Source organism: Rhinopithecus roxellana, chromosome 19 (genome assembly GCF_007565055.1).
Source record: "Rhinopithecus roxellana isolate Shanxi Qingling chromosome 19, ASM756505v1, whole genome shotgun sequence".
NCBI classification, from domain to species: domain Eukaryota; kingdom Metazoa; phylum Chordata; class Mammalia; order Primates; family Cercopithecidae; genus Rhinopithecus; species Rhinopithecus roxellana.
The window spans coordinates 24,769,226-24,784,457 of NC_044567.1; the positions used below are offsets into that span (position 1 = coordinate 24,769,226).

Here is a 15,232-nt window from a genome sequence, read left to right on the forward strand (position 1 = left end):
TAATAACAGTGTCTAGAGCACTAAAAATAAAAATGAACAAATTAAAACACTGGAAAGGTTTGGAGAAACCATCATCATTCACCTTACTTTAGGGACAAATACATGAATTTGGGTCCTTGTGATTTTTGATAAAGATTTCAGGTTTCTATTATTGAACATAAAACTAGATTCCAAAGGAAATAACTAGTTACTGATAAAAAATTTAGATTCTTAACTTTTACACAAAATATCTAAAAACACACATTATACTGTCTTTTGAATTTTAATGACACTAATAGCTTTATTTAACAAACATTGAGTGACTACTATGTGCAAAGCACTATGCTAGGTGCATGAAAGATACAAAGATGAAAATAAGACAGTCCCTGCCCACAAGGAGCGTATAATCTAGTGAGGGAGACAAATACACAAATAACTAGAATACAAGGCAGTAAACAAGAGTGGGCAAGTGCTGAGTGTGGCCTCAGTGTGATACTAACTAGCCTCAAGGTTCCAATTTGAAACACGATGAAATAGTGTTGCCTGCTTTGAAAATCCCATCCCAAGTTTGGCATAATGGAAGTTAAATGGCCCTTCCCAAGCAAGTGGAAGTAACAGAGTAGGCCAGGTGGAGGGGCTGTTTGAAAGTACTATCACACCTACATACATGGTGCTGATATAAGTACGTAGGTACAGCTAAAAAAGAACTTATATGTATATATATATATATATATATATATATATCATCTGTCCTTTGGTTAATGGCTATAGCTACTGTTTTAAACAATATACTTTGATATAAAAAGGAATTTGTATAATCCCAGAAAAATCAATTTAAGGATTAATATTAATTCAAGAAAGAATCCTGCCATAGACAATTTTATTTACTAACTGATTAAGTCTTTTCTCTAAATATCTATAAAGCTCTGTAGCAATTAAATGGTTAGACATCTAAGTATTGCTGAGTAGAAACCTCTTATGTTCAGCCTTCTGAAAGAAATGGTCACATACCTGATATATAGCACAATTCTAACAGCGACAAGAAGGCCTTAAAGAGATTTTAAGGAAAATAATTTTTAATGCTTCAATGCAAATGGAGTACACGGTGATTAAATACAACTAAATGTTCTTTGAAAACATCTCAATGACAGAGTTTGATACCAGTTAAGGCCAGCAAAACTGTACCGAGGAAAATATTACATGTACTGTCTTTCATTGGTTTCATGTATCATTGCTTATGACTATGGCAACCCAATCTTTTCTTTGACAATTGCATTTATGGAAACTGATGAGCTTTGATTTGCTTTAGTTCATAGGCCAATAACAAGTGCTGACCACTTCCTCTTGGTAGTGCTGTCTGAAATAACTGGCAAACTAGAAGCACATTTCCTGGCTGCTTTTCCTACTTCCTGAATGAGAGGATTCACCACTTTAGCCTGTTTCCTTCCGTGTGTCACTGTGGTCCTGGGTCCTCTGCTGCTTTCTCTCAAGGAAACGAGCCCGTGCATCAGATATGGATTTGTCATCATTTCTTCTTTGCATTTTCTTTAAGACGTCTTTTGATATTCCATCTGAAAACATTACAAATTAATCCAATAAAACTTAGCTTTGAGATTCAGTATTAGAAATGTTAAGAGAAAGAGAAGCCCTGATTTTTCAATGTTAACAAAGTAAAAAGAATAAAGAGAAAATTAAATTTTGCCCTTTCAAAAGCAAGTAGTCTATGGTTACAAAATTAAGAGCACCAAGGTCAATGAGTCAGAAAAACTGACCCTAATTCAAGCATGTGGCACAGTGTTATGAGACTGTAATAAAACACCTAGTGGCTAACATTTCTAAAATCTTTTCTATGATTTCTTGGGCAAAACTCTTCACCATTCTATTTTTCAGTGATGTCAAATAAAGAAAATACAATATACTTCATGATTCAACCTCAAAAAGCTTTACTAAAAAGTTTTCTGTATATGTGAGCTGATAAACTTTCTGTCCTATTTCAGTACCACAACTATTTATGCCTCCCAACCAGGGTCCTAATATTTCATAGAAAAAGCCCCTTGGTGGCCGGGCGCGGTGGCTCAAGCCTGTAATCCCAGCACTTTGGGAGGCCGAGACGGGCGGATCACGAGGTCAGGAGATCGAGACCATCCTGGCTAACACAGTGAAACCCCATCTCTACTAAAAAAAATACAAAAAAACCAGCCGGGTGAGGTGGCGGGCGCCTGTAGTCCCAGCTACTCGGGAGGCTGAGGCAGGAGAATGGCGTAAACCCAGGAGGCGGAGCTTGCAGTGAGCTGAGATCCGGCCACTGCACTCCAGCCTGGGCGACAGAGCGAGACTCCGTCTCAAAAAAAAAAAAAAAAAAAAGAAAAGAAAAAGCCCCTTGGATATATAAAATTAGCCCCTTGGAAACAAAGGGAATTCTGAGTAAATAATGCACAAATCATATATATATATATATATATATATATATATATATATATATATATTTTTTTTTTTTTTTTTAGAGATAGTGCCTCACTCTGTCACCTCCAGGCTGGAGTGCACTGGTGAAATGACAGTTCACTGCAGCCTCAAACTCCTGGGTTCAAGCGATCTTCCTGCTTCAGCCTCCCAAATCACTGGGACTATAGGTGCACACCAACATGCCTGGCTAATTTTCCTTTTTTTTTGATAGAGATGGGATCTCATCACATTGCCCAGGTTGGTCACAACATGTTTATAAACAAAAATAGTAAAGTGCTACTAGGAAGCAGTATGGCATAGTGCTTTAAAATAGAACAAATGATTTACTCACCCTTTAGCTGCTTTACATTTTCCTTATTTGTCCATCTCCTTCTTGCATCTTCTCTCACTTCACGTCGGGCCACACTGCTCAAATCATGTGCATTAAACTCATGCAACTTGGGTAACAAGTCTCTTACCCATTCATAGCGGATTGGGCATACAATTCTTGCGTAGACTTTGGTGGTAACCAATACCTCATGAAAAATGATCCATTCAAGTTTGGTTTCCTGTTCATGAAGCTATACAAAACATTTCTTTTAAGGATGATAACTCAATAACCTGCCCTATTCCACATTAGACAAACCATATAGTCCTATCTTCTTCAATCAGGAGGCATGGGCCAACCAATACCCTATAGATCTATGTAATATAGATATATGTAAATTTAACCCCAAAGTGAAAAATAGAAGACATTTGTATATTACTTATTTCTACAACTTTACAAATTTCTTCCCTTTATTAAAAATGAACTACTTACTGCTGAGGAAGGATGAATGTGAACTGGGCTTCCACGCCCATCCATTGTGCAAAACGTTCTCCCAACAGATCTATAAACAGAAAAACAAAATGATAAAGACTACAACAGTAAAGGAATGAAGTAAATGGAGCATTACATTCAGCAATGAACAATTACAGTATGTTCTATTACAAACAGCATTATAAGCAGAGGCTTACATTTATTCAACTATCACTACAGCCTCTGTACCAATTCATCTTAAATTAATTATACAAGTTAAACAGTCACTACAATTAGGTATAAGTCACTACAATTAGGTATAAGGAATCAGCTTTGAGAGCCAGGAACTTTATTAAAAGGTCAAAACTGAAACTCAAATAAATTAGCTAGACTTCTCAAGATCACCAGCGCTAACGCACGGTAAAAACAAGTCCTAAATGGTTCTTCTGACTTAAATATGGTTTATGTTATATTATGCTGCATCTCTTTTTAAAGGGATGATTTTTCACTACTCTAAAACTTGACAATTAGTTAATCTATCATTTTTCTAATTCATGCCCTTATTTTCTTCTACATTTCCCTACCTATCATTCCAAAAAACTTGTCAAAATAATAACCTTAGTTCGTCATAATTTATTTCCTATAGTACTTTGCATGTACTCATAGTATAACCCAGATCAGACTGCATTGTAATTATTCACTTACATATCTGCACCCTCCATTAGATTCAGGTATCATCAAGAATGATGTAAGGACTTATGTTACTCTACCTTTCTATTTTTCGTACCTGCCCAGTGTTTGGCATACAGCGAGTAACCAAGACATACCGTATTTTTTTTTTTTTTTTGAGACGGAGTCTCGCTGTGTCGCCCGGGCTGGAGTGCAGTGGCCGGATCTCAGCTCACTGCAAGCTCCGCCTCCCTAGGTTCACGCCATTCTCCTGCCTCAGCCTCCCGAGTAGCTGGGACTACAGGCGCCCGCCACCTCGCCCGGCTAGTTTTTTTTTGTATTTTTTTAGTAGAGACGGGGTTTCACAGTGTTAGCCCGGATGGTCTCGATCTCCTGACCTCGTGATCCGCCCGTCTCGGCCTCCCAAAGTGCTGGGATTACAGGCTTGAGCCACCGCGCCCGGCCGACATACCATATTTTTAAAAGTGCAAAACAATCGGAATTTACAGAAAAGTTGCAAGTAAAAAAAACCTTTTTTTTTTTTTTTGAGGTGAAGTCTCGCTCTGTCGCCCAGGCTGGAGTACAACAGCACGATCTGGGCTCACTGCAAGCTCTACCTCCTGGGTTCACCCATTATCCGGCCTCAGCCTCCCGGGGAGCTGGGAATACAGGCGCCTGCTACCACGCCCAGCTAATTTTTTTTGTATTTTTAGTGGAGACGAGGTTTCACCATGTTAGCCAGGGTGGTCTCGATCTCCTGACCTTGTGATCCAGCCACCTCGGCCTCCCAAAGTGCTGGGATTATAGGCGTGAGCCACCGTGCCCGACCAAAAAAATCTTTTTTACCCGAATCATTTGACAGTAAGCTGCCAACCTAATACCCCATCATCCCCAAATACTTGAGTGTGCACTTCCTACAATCAACAATCAAGAACATTCTGACATGATTATAACCACCAAAACCACAAAATTAACACTGATACATTACTAACATCTCATCCTCAGACCCCACTGACATTTCACCGAATGTCTAATATCCTTTATAGCAAAATGATGTAATTCAGAAGCATACATTGCCTTTATTTTTCATTTTCCTTTGGTCTCCTTCATTCTGGAATACTTCCTCAGTCTTTGACTTTCATGATCTTGGCACCTTTAAAGATGTCAAGGCTAGTTACTGTGTGGTATGTCACTCAATTTGAGTTTGTCTGTTTCAGGATGATTAGTTTCAGGTTATGCATCTTTAGCAGGAATATCACAGATATAATGCTGTGTTTTTCTCATTGTATCCTATCAGGAAGAACATGATTTTGATTTACTTCATTATGTTCACTTTGATTGCTTGATTTAGGTAGCATATGCCAGGATTCTCCACTGTAAAGTTACTTTTTGCTTTTGTAATTAACAAAAACTTTATGGAGAGGTGCTTGTAAACAATTCCATTTCTCATTAAACTTTGACGCCTTTATTTATACCATGATAGAAATATGATTTCACATTTTATTAAGTGCATAATAATCCACTATTATCATTACTTATTTTGATGCTTAAAGTGTCTCATATTTGATCACTTGGGGCCTCTTCATGCTGGCTCCTATGTTCTTCTGACATAGCCTCAACCTTTGGTAATCACTTCTTTACTTGCTGGCAAAATAAGATGTTCTGGGCTCATCTTGGATTTTCCCAGCCCCATTTCTCCAAAGACCCCCGATTCCTTTAAGTGGCAGATGGATGTCCCAAGTCAAGATCTGGGCACTACATCTATTCATTGTTATTATCTCAGAGCTAGGGCATATATACGTATAAATATTTACATACATACAAATACACATATATACACCCACTAACATCTATTTTTATTCCAGTGTCCATCCATGCATCCATCTATAATGAAATGCATAACTTCATAATGATACTCTGAAATTTCAGTCCAACAGCACAGAGATCATTCCTAGTTTCTCACTTTCGGTATTTCTAACTCACTTCACCATTATCACTTACAGAGTTATGTGATCAATTCCTCTGTATTTAATGAATCTCCATCACCATCACTGTTACCCCTTTATCTATAAAGATGCCTTCCTCACTATACTCAGACTGATGTCCCAAACCAAATAACCCCTCCCCACCCTTGCTCAAGCCCTAACACTCCATGCCAAGCTACCCTTCCTCAGGGATGCTACGCTCAACCTACTTGGCTTTCACACTATACACAGGGCCAGCCCTCTGTAAGAAAACTCTTGTTACTTACCTTAAGTGAAGATAACCCATGCCGGACAGCCACCCTACAAACATACCCCTCCTACCCTACTTGAGCTCTAATACCACATTCTGAGCCATTGCAGCTGTCCCTGGTCATTGTAATTCATATCATAATCATCACAGAGCTTAAATCAAATATTCAATGTTTAATATTAAATAGTCCAATATTATAGTTAGTCAAATACAGTATTATATCTTGATCCATCTCTCAAGTCCTTATTGCTTACCTTCGAGCTACATTTTTGAAATAGCCTGCACAAAGACACCTTCGTAGTACTTCATGTTTAGGGCCTTCAAAGGTCTCTCTTGGGAAATCACTTTGCTGTAAAAAGAATATACAGAGTGGTAAATCTCATAGTACAATTTGAAATAATCTTTTATTTTGAAAAACCCCCATTTCTAAAGACCTCTGTTTCTGGCCAACATAGATTAAGAGAGACCAGATTTACCCTTCCACCTAAAACAAAAAAAATGGACAAAATATATGAAATAATGATTTCCAAAACACTATAATATCAGGCAATAAAGGACAGAGTCAGGAAATAAATGCAGTACACCCAACAACTGCCCCAACTTCAGCCTTAAGAAAGACTGTAGACCAAGATACAGGGAAGTGAAGCCCAAATGGAACTCAGAGAACTTCCTGGGTTAGGGAGACAAAGCTGGGAGTCCAGGAAGACCAACATGGCTAGAGTTCACAGACCAAGAGTTCAGGAAAGAAGAGAAGTGCACAAAGACACAACTCCAGAGAGATGCAGACTGTCCTCCTCAAGTGTTGAGCTGAATAGTGATTAACACATGAATATGAGGAAACTACCAGCCCAAGAAAAGAACCGCTTAAAAGGATAAGAAGTAAGAGCATGGTGTTTTCACAGGGCTAGTAATGGTGCCTATTCCTATAGGCCACATGAAAATACTACACCACAATAATTCATGTGATGTTAGGAAGAGTACTCAGATGGGCCTTGCCTCATAGAGGGGAATAACTAGCCCTGCACTGAGCACTGCTCTGATTCCACCTAACAAATCATGCAAGCAAGACCCAAAAAGAAAGACCAAAGCCCATTTCCAAGTAACTAGAACACAAAAATACCCAGCACCCAACAAGGTGAAAATCACAATGTTTGGCATCCGCTGAAAAATTATCAGGTATGATGTAAAGCAAAAAAACACAATCCATAATGAGAACATCAATCAAAATCAACCTAGAACTGACACAGATTTAATTATATTTTATTATAATTTTCTGTATAGCTGGATTACATATGTTCCAAGAGTAGAGACCTGAAAAATAAAATGTAAAAATTTAAAGACTGAAATCCAACATGTAGAGATGAAAATACAACACCTGAGATGACAAATATACTAGATGGGATTAATGGCAGATTAGACTAGACACTGCAGGAGAAAAGATTAATGAACTTGAAGACAAGGCAAACAGAAAACATTCGCAGCAAAACAGAGAAAGTATAACAGTGGCTTCCAGAGGTTGGAGAAAGAAGATAATGGGTACGTTTTTTTATTTTTGTTTTGAGTCAAGGTATTACTCCGTCACCCAAGCCGGAGTGAAGTTCTATGATCACAGCTCACTGTAGCCTGGATCTCCTAGGCTCAAGCAATCCTCTACCGCAGCCTACTGAGTAGCTGAGACTACAGGTGTGTGACACAACCCCTGGCTAATTTTTTTTTTTTTTTAGTAGAGACAAGGTCTCGCTGTGTTGCCCAGGCTGGTCTCAAACTTGCTGGGCTCAAGTGATCCCCCCACCTCGGCTTCCCAAAGTGCTAGAATTATAGGCGTGAGCTATCATGCCCTGTTGGGAATGGGGAGTTATTGTTGAATGGTTATGGAATTTTATTATAGTATGGGATGATAAAAAAAGTTCTGGAGATGGAGAAGTGGTAAGGGTTGTATAACATTGTGAATGTTTTAAGTGTACACTGACCTGTACACCTAAAAACAGTAAAAAAAAAATTTTTTTTGAGACAGGGTGTTGCTCTGTTGCCCAGGCTAGAGTGTGGTGGCATGATACCTCACTGCAACCTCGAACTCCTGGGCTCAAGTGATCCTTCTGCCTCAGCCTCCTGAGTAGCCAACACTACAGGTGTGTGCCAACACAACCAGCTAATTATTTTAATTTTTTGTAGAGACAGGGTCTCACTGTTTCTCAGGCTGGTCTTGAACTCCTGGCCTCAAGTGGTCCTCCCACTTTGGCCTCCCAAAGCATTGGGATTACAGGGGTGAATCACCAATGCCCAGTAGAGGTAAATTTTATATTAAATATTTTACCAAAATAAGATATGTAAATTGAAAAACTAATAATCATGAGTAAAAGATGCCAGACAAAAAAAGAGCATATACTGTTTGATTCCATTTATGTAAGATGCTAGCAAATGCAAACTTATATACAGTAAGTCCTCAATGCCAATAAGTTCTTAAAAACTGCAAAGTTAAGCAAAATTTTAAAGATTTTTTTTTTTCTCATCAGTGTTAATGGTGAATAAACCAGTATTTTTCTAGGGCCTGCTGTATATCATTTTGCTTAAAGTCACAGTTTCCAAGAAACTACTGATGACATTAAGTGAGGTAAAACTTACTGTATAATGACAGAAAGCAGATCAGTGGTTACCTGAGTAGGTGAGGCAGGAAGGCCTGCTAGGTGAGACAATGGATTATGAAAGGGAATGAGGCCAGGTGCAGTGGCTTATGCCCGTAACCCCAGCACTTTGGGAGGCCAAGGCAGGTGGATCACTTGAGGTCAGGAGTTCGTTGAGACCAGCCTGGCCAACATGGCAAAACCCCGTCTCTACTAAAACTACAAAAATTAGCTGGGCATGTTGATGCAAGCCTGTAATCCCAGCTACTTGGGAGGCTGAGGCAGGAGAATTGCTTAAACCTAGGAGGCGGAGATTGCGGTGAGCCGAGATCATGCCACTGCACTTCAGCCTGGGTGACAGACTGAGATTCCGCCTCAAAAAAAAAAAAAAAAGCGGGGGAATGAGAAAACTGGGAGATGATGGATATGTCCCATTATCTTGATAACATATCAAAACTCATCAAAGTGTATACCTTAAATATGTGTAGGTTATTGCACGTCAATTATACATCAGGAAAGCAATTTTTAAATATCTTCATTTCTGGCCGGGTGCGGTGGCTCAAGCCTGTAATCCCAGCCCTTTGGGAGGCTGAGACAGGCGGATCACGAGGTCAGGAGATCGAGACCATCCTGGCTAACACGGTGAAACCCCGTCTCTACTAAAAAAAATACAAAAAACTAGCCGGGCGAGGTGGCGGGCGACTGTAGTCCCAGCTACTCGGGAGGCTGAGGCAGGAGAATGGCGTAAACCCGAGAGGCGGAGCTTGCAGTGAGCTGAGATCCGGCCACTGCACTCCAGCCTGGGCGACAGAGTGAGACTCCGCTTCAAAAAAAAGAAAAGAAAATCTTCATTTCTGCACATACAGTTAACTCTTTTATTACTACTAGGAATCTTTCATGGGGTCAGGGAGATGGCTGTACATAGAAACAAACAGAAAGGAAGGGTGGTAGAATAGAAAGGGTGCTAATGTACTTCAATGAAAATTCAATATGAAATATTTAGGTCCAAAATGCTACTCAAGAAAAAAAAAAAATTACGGCAATCACCTGTTTAAGCTTCCTGATTAGTTCTCGAAGTTGAGCTTCCACACGAAATGCAGAAAATAAGCACCTCCAATGAATCCAGTGTTTTTGGCACCATGAAGCTGGAGCTCCACTGCAAAACAAAAAACTGGTATCTTTAAAATATCTTCCCTAAGTAAAAAACAATCTAAAATTCTCATTTCTATTACAAAAGTGGAAACCCATAAACAACTGTCAGTTCCTTCAGGAGACCTGTCCAAGTACTAAAAAAAATTTTAGGAAATTTGAAAAAAACAATTAAATTAATGAGGGTGCCCCTGACTAAATTAAAAAATAATTTGTAAATGAATTTCTTTACTCATATATGCAATAACAAATATTCAATCATTTTTTAATGTAGGCTACCTATATAGAAGCAAAATTCTATAAGGTCATTTTCAGGAAAGGTTTGAGGAGAAAAGAAGAGAATCAATATTATATAATAAACGCCTACTAAGCAACAGTCATCTGACATAGATAACTTCACTGAAATTCAAAATACCTTGAAGTCAGTATCATCTTCACTGAACTTTAGTGTCACAAGCCATGTAAGTACGTACTGGAACCATACATCAAATTGACATTTTCCAGGACAAAGGACTACCTTACATACCTTGATTTGCATTGTTCAAAGATGACAGCTAAAGTTGCAAAGTCATTAAATCCTCCAGCTTTAGCTGCCAATTCTCGATGTCTCTGTTCTGCTTCCTTCTGGTACTCTGGATCAACTAAAAGAATTGGACAGGCAATTCAGTTATACTTTACAGTAAGTGCCTACAATCACTTTGTTTTCAAAAACTTATTAAAATCTGCCTCATCCTCTGGGGTGAAGTAAGGTAGAACTATATTAACTCTTCTTAACTCCTCTTGGGAAGCTCTAATTTCTCCCACAATTCCTTTTTTTCTTTTAATATCACTTTGGAGATTTTACCTGAATAACAACATTATTTCTCCCAATCTATTTGTCTTTTTAAAATAGTATTTGTAATTTACTTTTTAAATTAGTTTTGTTATAAGAGTAATCCATGCTTACAGTTAAAAAAAAGAAATGTAATGGTATAAAAAAAATTATGTGAAAGTTCAATGTTCCCCAGTCACACTACCCATAAAACAATCTTCAAGGCTAACTACTGTTCATTATTTAGTGTGTGTCCTTCCAGGTAATTTCTATGTATATACAAGCATATGTACATAGTGTTTCATTTTTCTATAAATGGAATATATAATCTGAAAATGTTTATTCATTTAATAACAGCTCCATATCAGTACATATAGAATTATTCATTCTCAAAAATAGCAATATAGGGTCAGGTGTGGTAGCTCACGCCTGTAATCCCAGCAATTTGAAAGGCCAAGGCAAGTGGATCAATTGAGCCCAGGAGGTCAAGACAAGTCTAGGCAACAAAGCAAGATCCTGTCTCTACAAAAACTACAAAAATAAGCCAGGAATGGTGATGCACGCCTGTAGTCCCAGCTACTCAGGAGGCTGAGGTGGGAGGATCACTTGAGCCTAGGAGGTTGAGGCTACAGTGAGCTGTGATCACATCACTGCACTTTGGCCTGGGTAACAGAGTGAAACCTTGTCTAAAGAAAAAAAAAATGATACGGTATTGCCCAGGAGTATGGGGAACATAACACAATTTAACCAGTTCTTATTTATCCAATTCCCAGTTGTGGGCAATTAGACATGATCTCCATATATACAGAACTGACCTACTATGAACATTTTCTTTTTTAATGTAATATTGAAGTATAACATGCATACAGAAAATTACACAGGACATAAGTGTGTAGCTCAATTAATATTCACAAACATAACATACCAATGTACCCAGATCAACAAACAGTATCACCAGCATCTCAACAGCCCCCCTTTATGCCCTCCTTCGAGTAACTACCCATTCCCTTCCACAAGAGTAACTATATCCTGACTTCTAATCCTACAGACGGATTTTGCCCATTTTTAACCTTTGTATAAATGAATCATATAATACGTACTTGATATGTCTGTTTTCTCTTGCTCAACATTATGTTTTTGAGATTTATCTGTTACTGACTTTGATACCACTTCCCCTGACTCCATTCAGGACTGATGTGCTCTCTGATTGCCCAAATTCCCCACATAGCACTTTATCCAGGGCTAATCTTTCAGAGTCCCATTTTTTCAAAACTGCATAGGGATCCTTCCTTCAATCTAACACGTCACACCACAATTCCTATTCCCTATACTTATCACAGCTAGATTTAGCAGAGGCAAAATGTTGCCTGATTCCAGGGAGCAGCACTTACTATAGAACACAATGTGAATCTGCAAAGCAGCAGTTCCTGTTACTAGGAGGAAAACAATTTGATTAAAGAAAACACTGATGAAGATATAAAGTCTTCTATCTCATGTTTTAAGTAGCTTCCAACTGTTACCTAGGTAACAACTGAATGAAGCAGCTAGAAACAAAAAAAAAAAATATGATTTATCTCAGACCATACAAATGACCCTGGTAAGGAAAATATATAAGTGATTATTAATCTCCATTTCTTGAACTGCTCAGGGATAGTAATTTTGTTTTTTGATTTTGTTTGTTTGTTTTGTTTTGTTTTTTTGAGACAGAGTCTCACTATGTTGCCCAGGCTGGAGTGCAGTGGTGCAATCTTGGCTCACTGCAACATCCACCTCCCAAGTTCAAGCAACTCTCCTGTCTCAGCCTCCCAAGCAGCTGGGACTACAGGCACACACCACAACACCCAAATAATTTTTAAATTTTTTAGTAGACATGGGGTTTCACAATGTTGGCCAGGTTGGCCTTGAACTCCTGACCTCAGGTGATTCACCCACCCCAGCCTCCCAGAGTGCTGGGATTATAATCTTGAGCCAACACGCCAGCCAGGGATACTAATTTTTAACCCAAAATATAACATTTCAAGCACCTAACTGCCATCCCCCAGAAGATATCATGCCACAAATCAAACTGCACTAGACTCCAGCATCGACCCCATCCTGGCTCTCAACACTAGGAGGCAAGCCTACCTATGAGTCAGTGCCTCCTGGAATCCCTAGAATCATGGCACCATGCAGTCTGTGTTTGCATGCATTTTTGATAAATTTTAACTTTTTATAATAGATTTGTATATATTTTATGGTAGTAAATTATAAAATAGACTATTATTGGAACAGGAATTAAAAGAAATTAAAGACTGTATAAGCAAAAACTCAGCTGTATGTAAGAAAACCTACTCCCCCCTGAGGAAGAGAAAGAACTGGAGTCCTTTAAAATTAACTGACTGTTTTTCTCTCTGTGGCTAGTGAGCCTTATCTCTCCTATTCCCAGGCATTGTGAAGACTCCGTTTCTCCACCTGTGCAGCTGTAAGGTCACTAGACAGATAATCTCAAGTCGTAAAACATGTTGTTCCTTGAAAAGTAAGAAATAAAGTAATGCATGTCTTAATTAAATAACTGTCTTTGTTTCTCGCTTCTGTAATATGCCTCCCCCTGCACAGATCTCCCCGCCACCCCACGAAATGCTTAAAAGGTAGCTCGACTCTTTGTTCGGGGCTCAGTCCTTTGGATGTTAATCCAACTGAGTCAGTGCACCTAAATAATTAAGTAATTCCTCCTCAACCCCTCAGTCTCTGATTCCTTAATTATCCCGCAGCATTTCCTACACATATTTTGTTTTCATGACATATGTTTTCCTAATTTTTTTTTTATATTTCCAGGCTATGGAGTTCATCTGTGAGTTTTTTCAAAGTGTCACAAATCTCTGAAAACGTTTCCAATATATTTATTGAAAAAACTGGCCGGGCACGTGCCTCACACTTGTAATCCCAGCACTTTGGGAGGCCAAGGCAGGAGGATCACCTGAGGTTGGAAGTTCGAGACCAGCCTGACCAACATGGAGAAACCGCATCTCTACTAAAAATACAAAATTAGCAGGACATGGTGGTGCATGTCTGTAATCTCAGCTACTTGGGAGGCTGAGGCAGGAGAATCACCTGAACCTGGGAGGCGGAGGATGCAGTGAGTCGAGATTGCGCCATTGCGCTCCAACCTGGGCAACAAGAGCGAAATTCTGTCTCAAAAAAAAAAGAAAGAAAGAATCTACAAATAAGTAAACCTCCACAGTTCAAACCTGTGTGTTCAAGCATCAACTGTATTGGGAATGGTAGTGTGAGGAGTTAGGTAAAACTTCTTTTCTAGAGAGACATCTATTAAACTAGTCAAAATTACCAAAGACAATCATTCAAAGTCTCTGGAGATTGATTAAAAAGCTTAAAACAAGCCTAATCTATGGAATTCAGTAAGGACAGTAGGAAGAAGGCCCCACCCTCGACAGCTATGTGTGTGGAAGGGCTATGCAAGAGCCTTCAGGGCAGCCTGAAAGCGGCAACCTTTCCCTGACTCCTAAATGCTACTCCGTAGGGAAGATCAAAGCGTAACAGCTAATGACAGCTTACGCAGTCCTCTATTCCCCACAGCTCTGTGTTGCAGAAGAGTTGTTCCACTGGGTTCAGCAGCTCAGTGGTAGTTCCCACTACTCCCAGTTTCCTAGAGCTATTCCAGGTTTGTATGTTTGCAACCAGTGAACATCCAGAGATTGCATCTCACAAGGCTTTGTGCTGATGAAGATGCAAAGTGAGCCGCAGTATCAGCTCCTAACTCCCCAACCCCAAGCTTCTGCTATTTAGAGAGGACCCAGATAGGATAGCCAGTGAATAACAGGCCCCCATTACCACCACCACCCTCTCTACCTCCTGCTTCATAGCACAGGGATTGTTTCCAGGAAAGGATGGGGAAAGGATTATCAAAGACTGGCAGTACCTTGCCCCTGCCGAGGTACCCAACTTTATTTGGATCAAGACTATAGAACAATTTATGCCCTGGGCACTGTCAAAAACAACAGAGCCAGCAGCTACCAATCAGTGGTGACTAACAACTTGCTGTGACACCAATAGAGACAGACCAGTTAAAAATTCAATGGAGAAATCGGTGAAGGAAAGAGAGGCCTGCTAAGAGCATAGTCTTCCTGGTGTTCTAGAAGACTGTTCTCATGCCCAAAGCTGAGCCTTCTGAGACAGAGAAAGAACATCTGAGCCTCTACTCTTTGGCTGAACACAGTACAAATTTATCAGCTCCCTCAACCATGAAAGTAGTCTCCGAACCACAAACACAGATTCAACAGTAAAAGGTGAAAACATCACTGGCTTAAATTAAAAGGCTTAGGTACAACCTCCGACGAATCACTGACTGACCACTAGAGTTGACAAGGACAAAAAACAAAATGAAAACTGCCATAGAGGGACTCAACAGTAGATTTGGGCTGGCAGAAGAAAGAATCCATGAATTAAAGTTTATTTTAAAATTTAAGACAAGGGGCTGGGCATGGTGGCTCACACGTGTAATCCCAGCACTTTGGGAGGCCAAGGCAGGAG

At 39.4% G+C, this 15,232-nt stretch overlaps 1 protein-coding gene across 3 annotated transcripts in view; it reads right to left on the reverse strand.

Moving 5' to 3' along the window:
- Positions 1-248: 248 nt before the first annotated feature.
- DHX40 (DEAH-box helicase 40) overlaps positions 249-15,232 on the reverse strand; it is a 53,984-nt gene continuing 39,000 nt past the window's right edge. Inside the window, exons 13-18 of one of the 3 annotated variants that reach the window (XM_030923383.1) lie at positions 10,421-10,535; positions 9,793-9,901; positions 6,379-6,473; positions 3,242-3,311; positions 2,774-3,002; positions 249-1,550 (exon numbers count right to left, since the gene is read on the reverse strand). In XM_030923383.1, coding sequence (XP_030779243.1) covers positions 1,411-1,550; positions 2,774-3,002; positions 3,242-3,311; positions 6,379-6,473; positions 9,793-9,901; positions 10,421-10,535 — 758 coding nt within the window. In that variant the 3' untranslated portion in view covers positions 249-1,410. Of the gene's footprint in view, positions 1,551-2,773; positions 3,003-3,241; positions 3,312-4,961; positions 5,180-6,378; positions 6,474-9,792; positions 9,902-10,420; positions 10,536-15,232 lie in introns of those variants that run through there. The other 2 variants (XM_030923384.1, XR_004055019.1) reach the window with 2 other exon arrangements.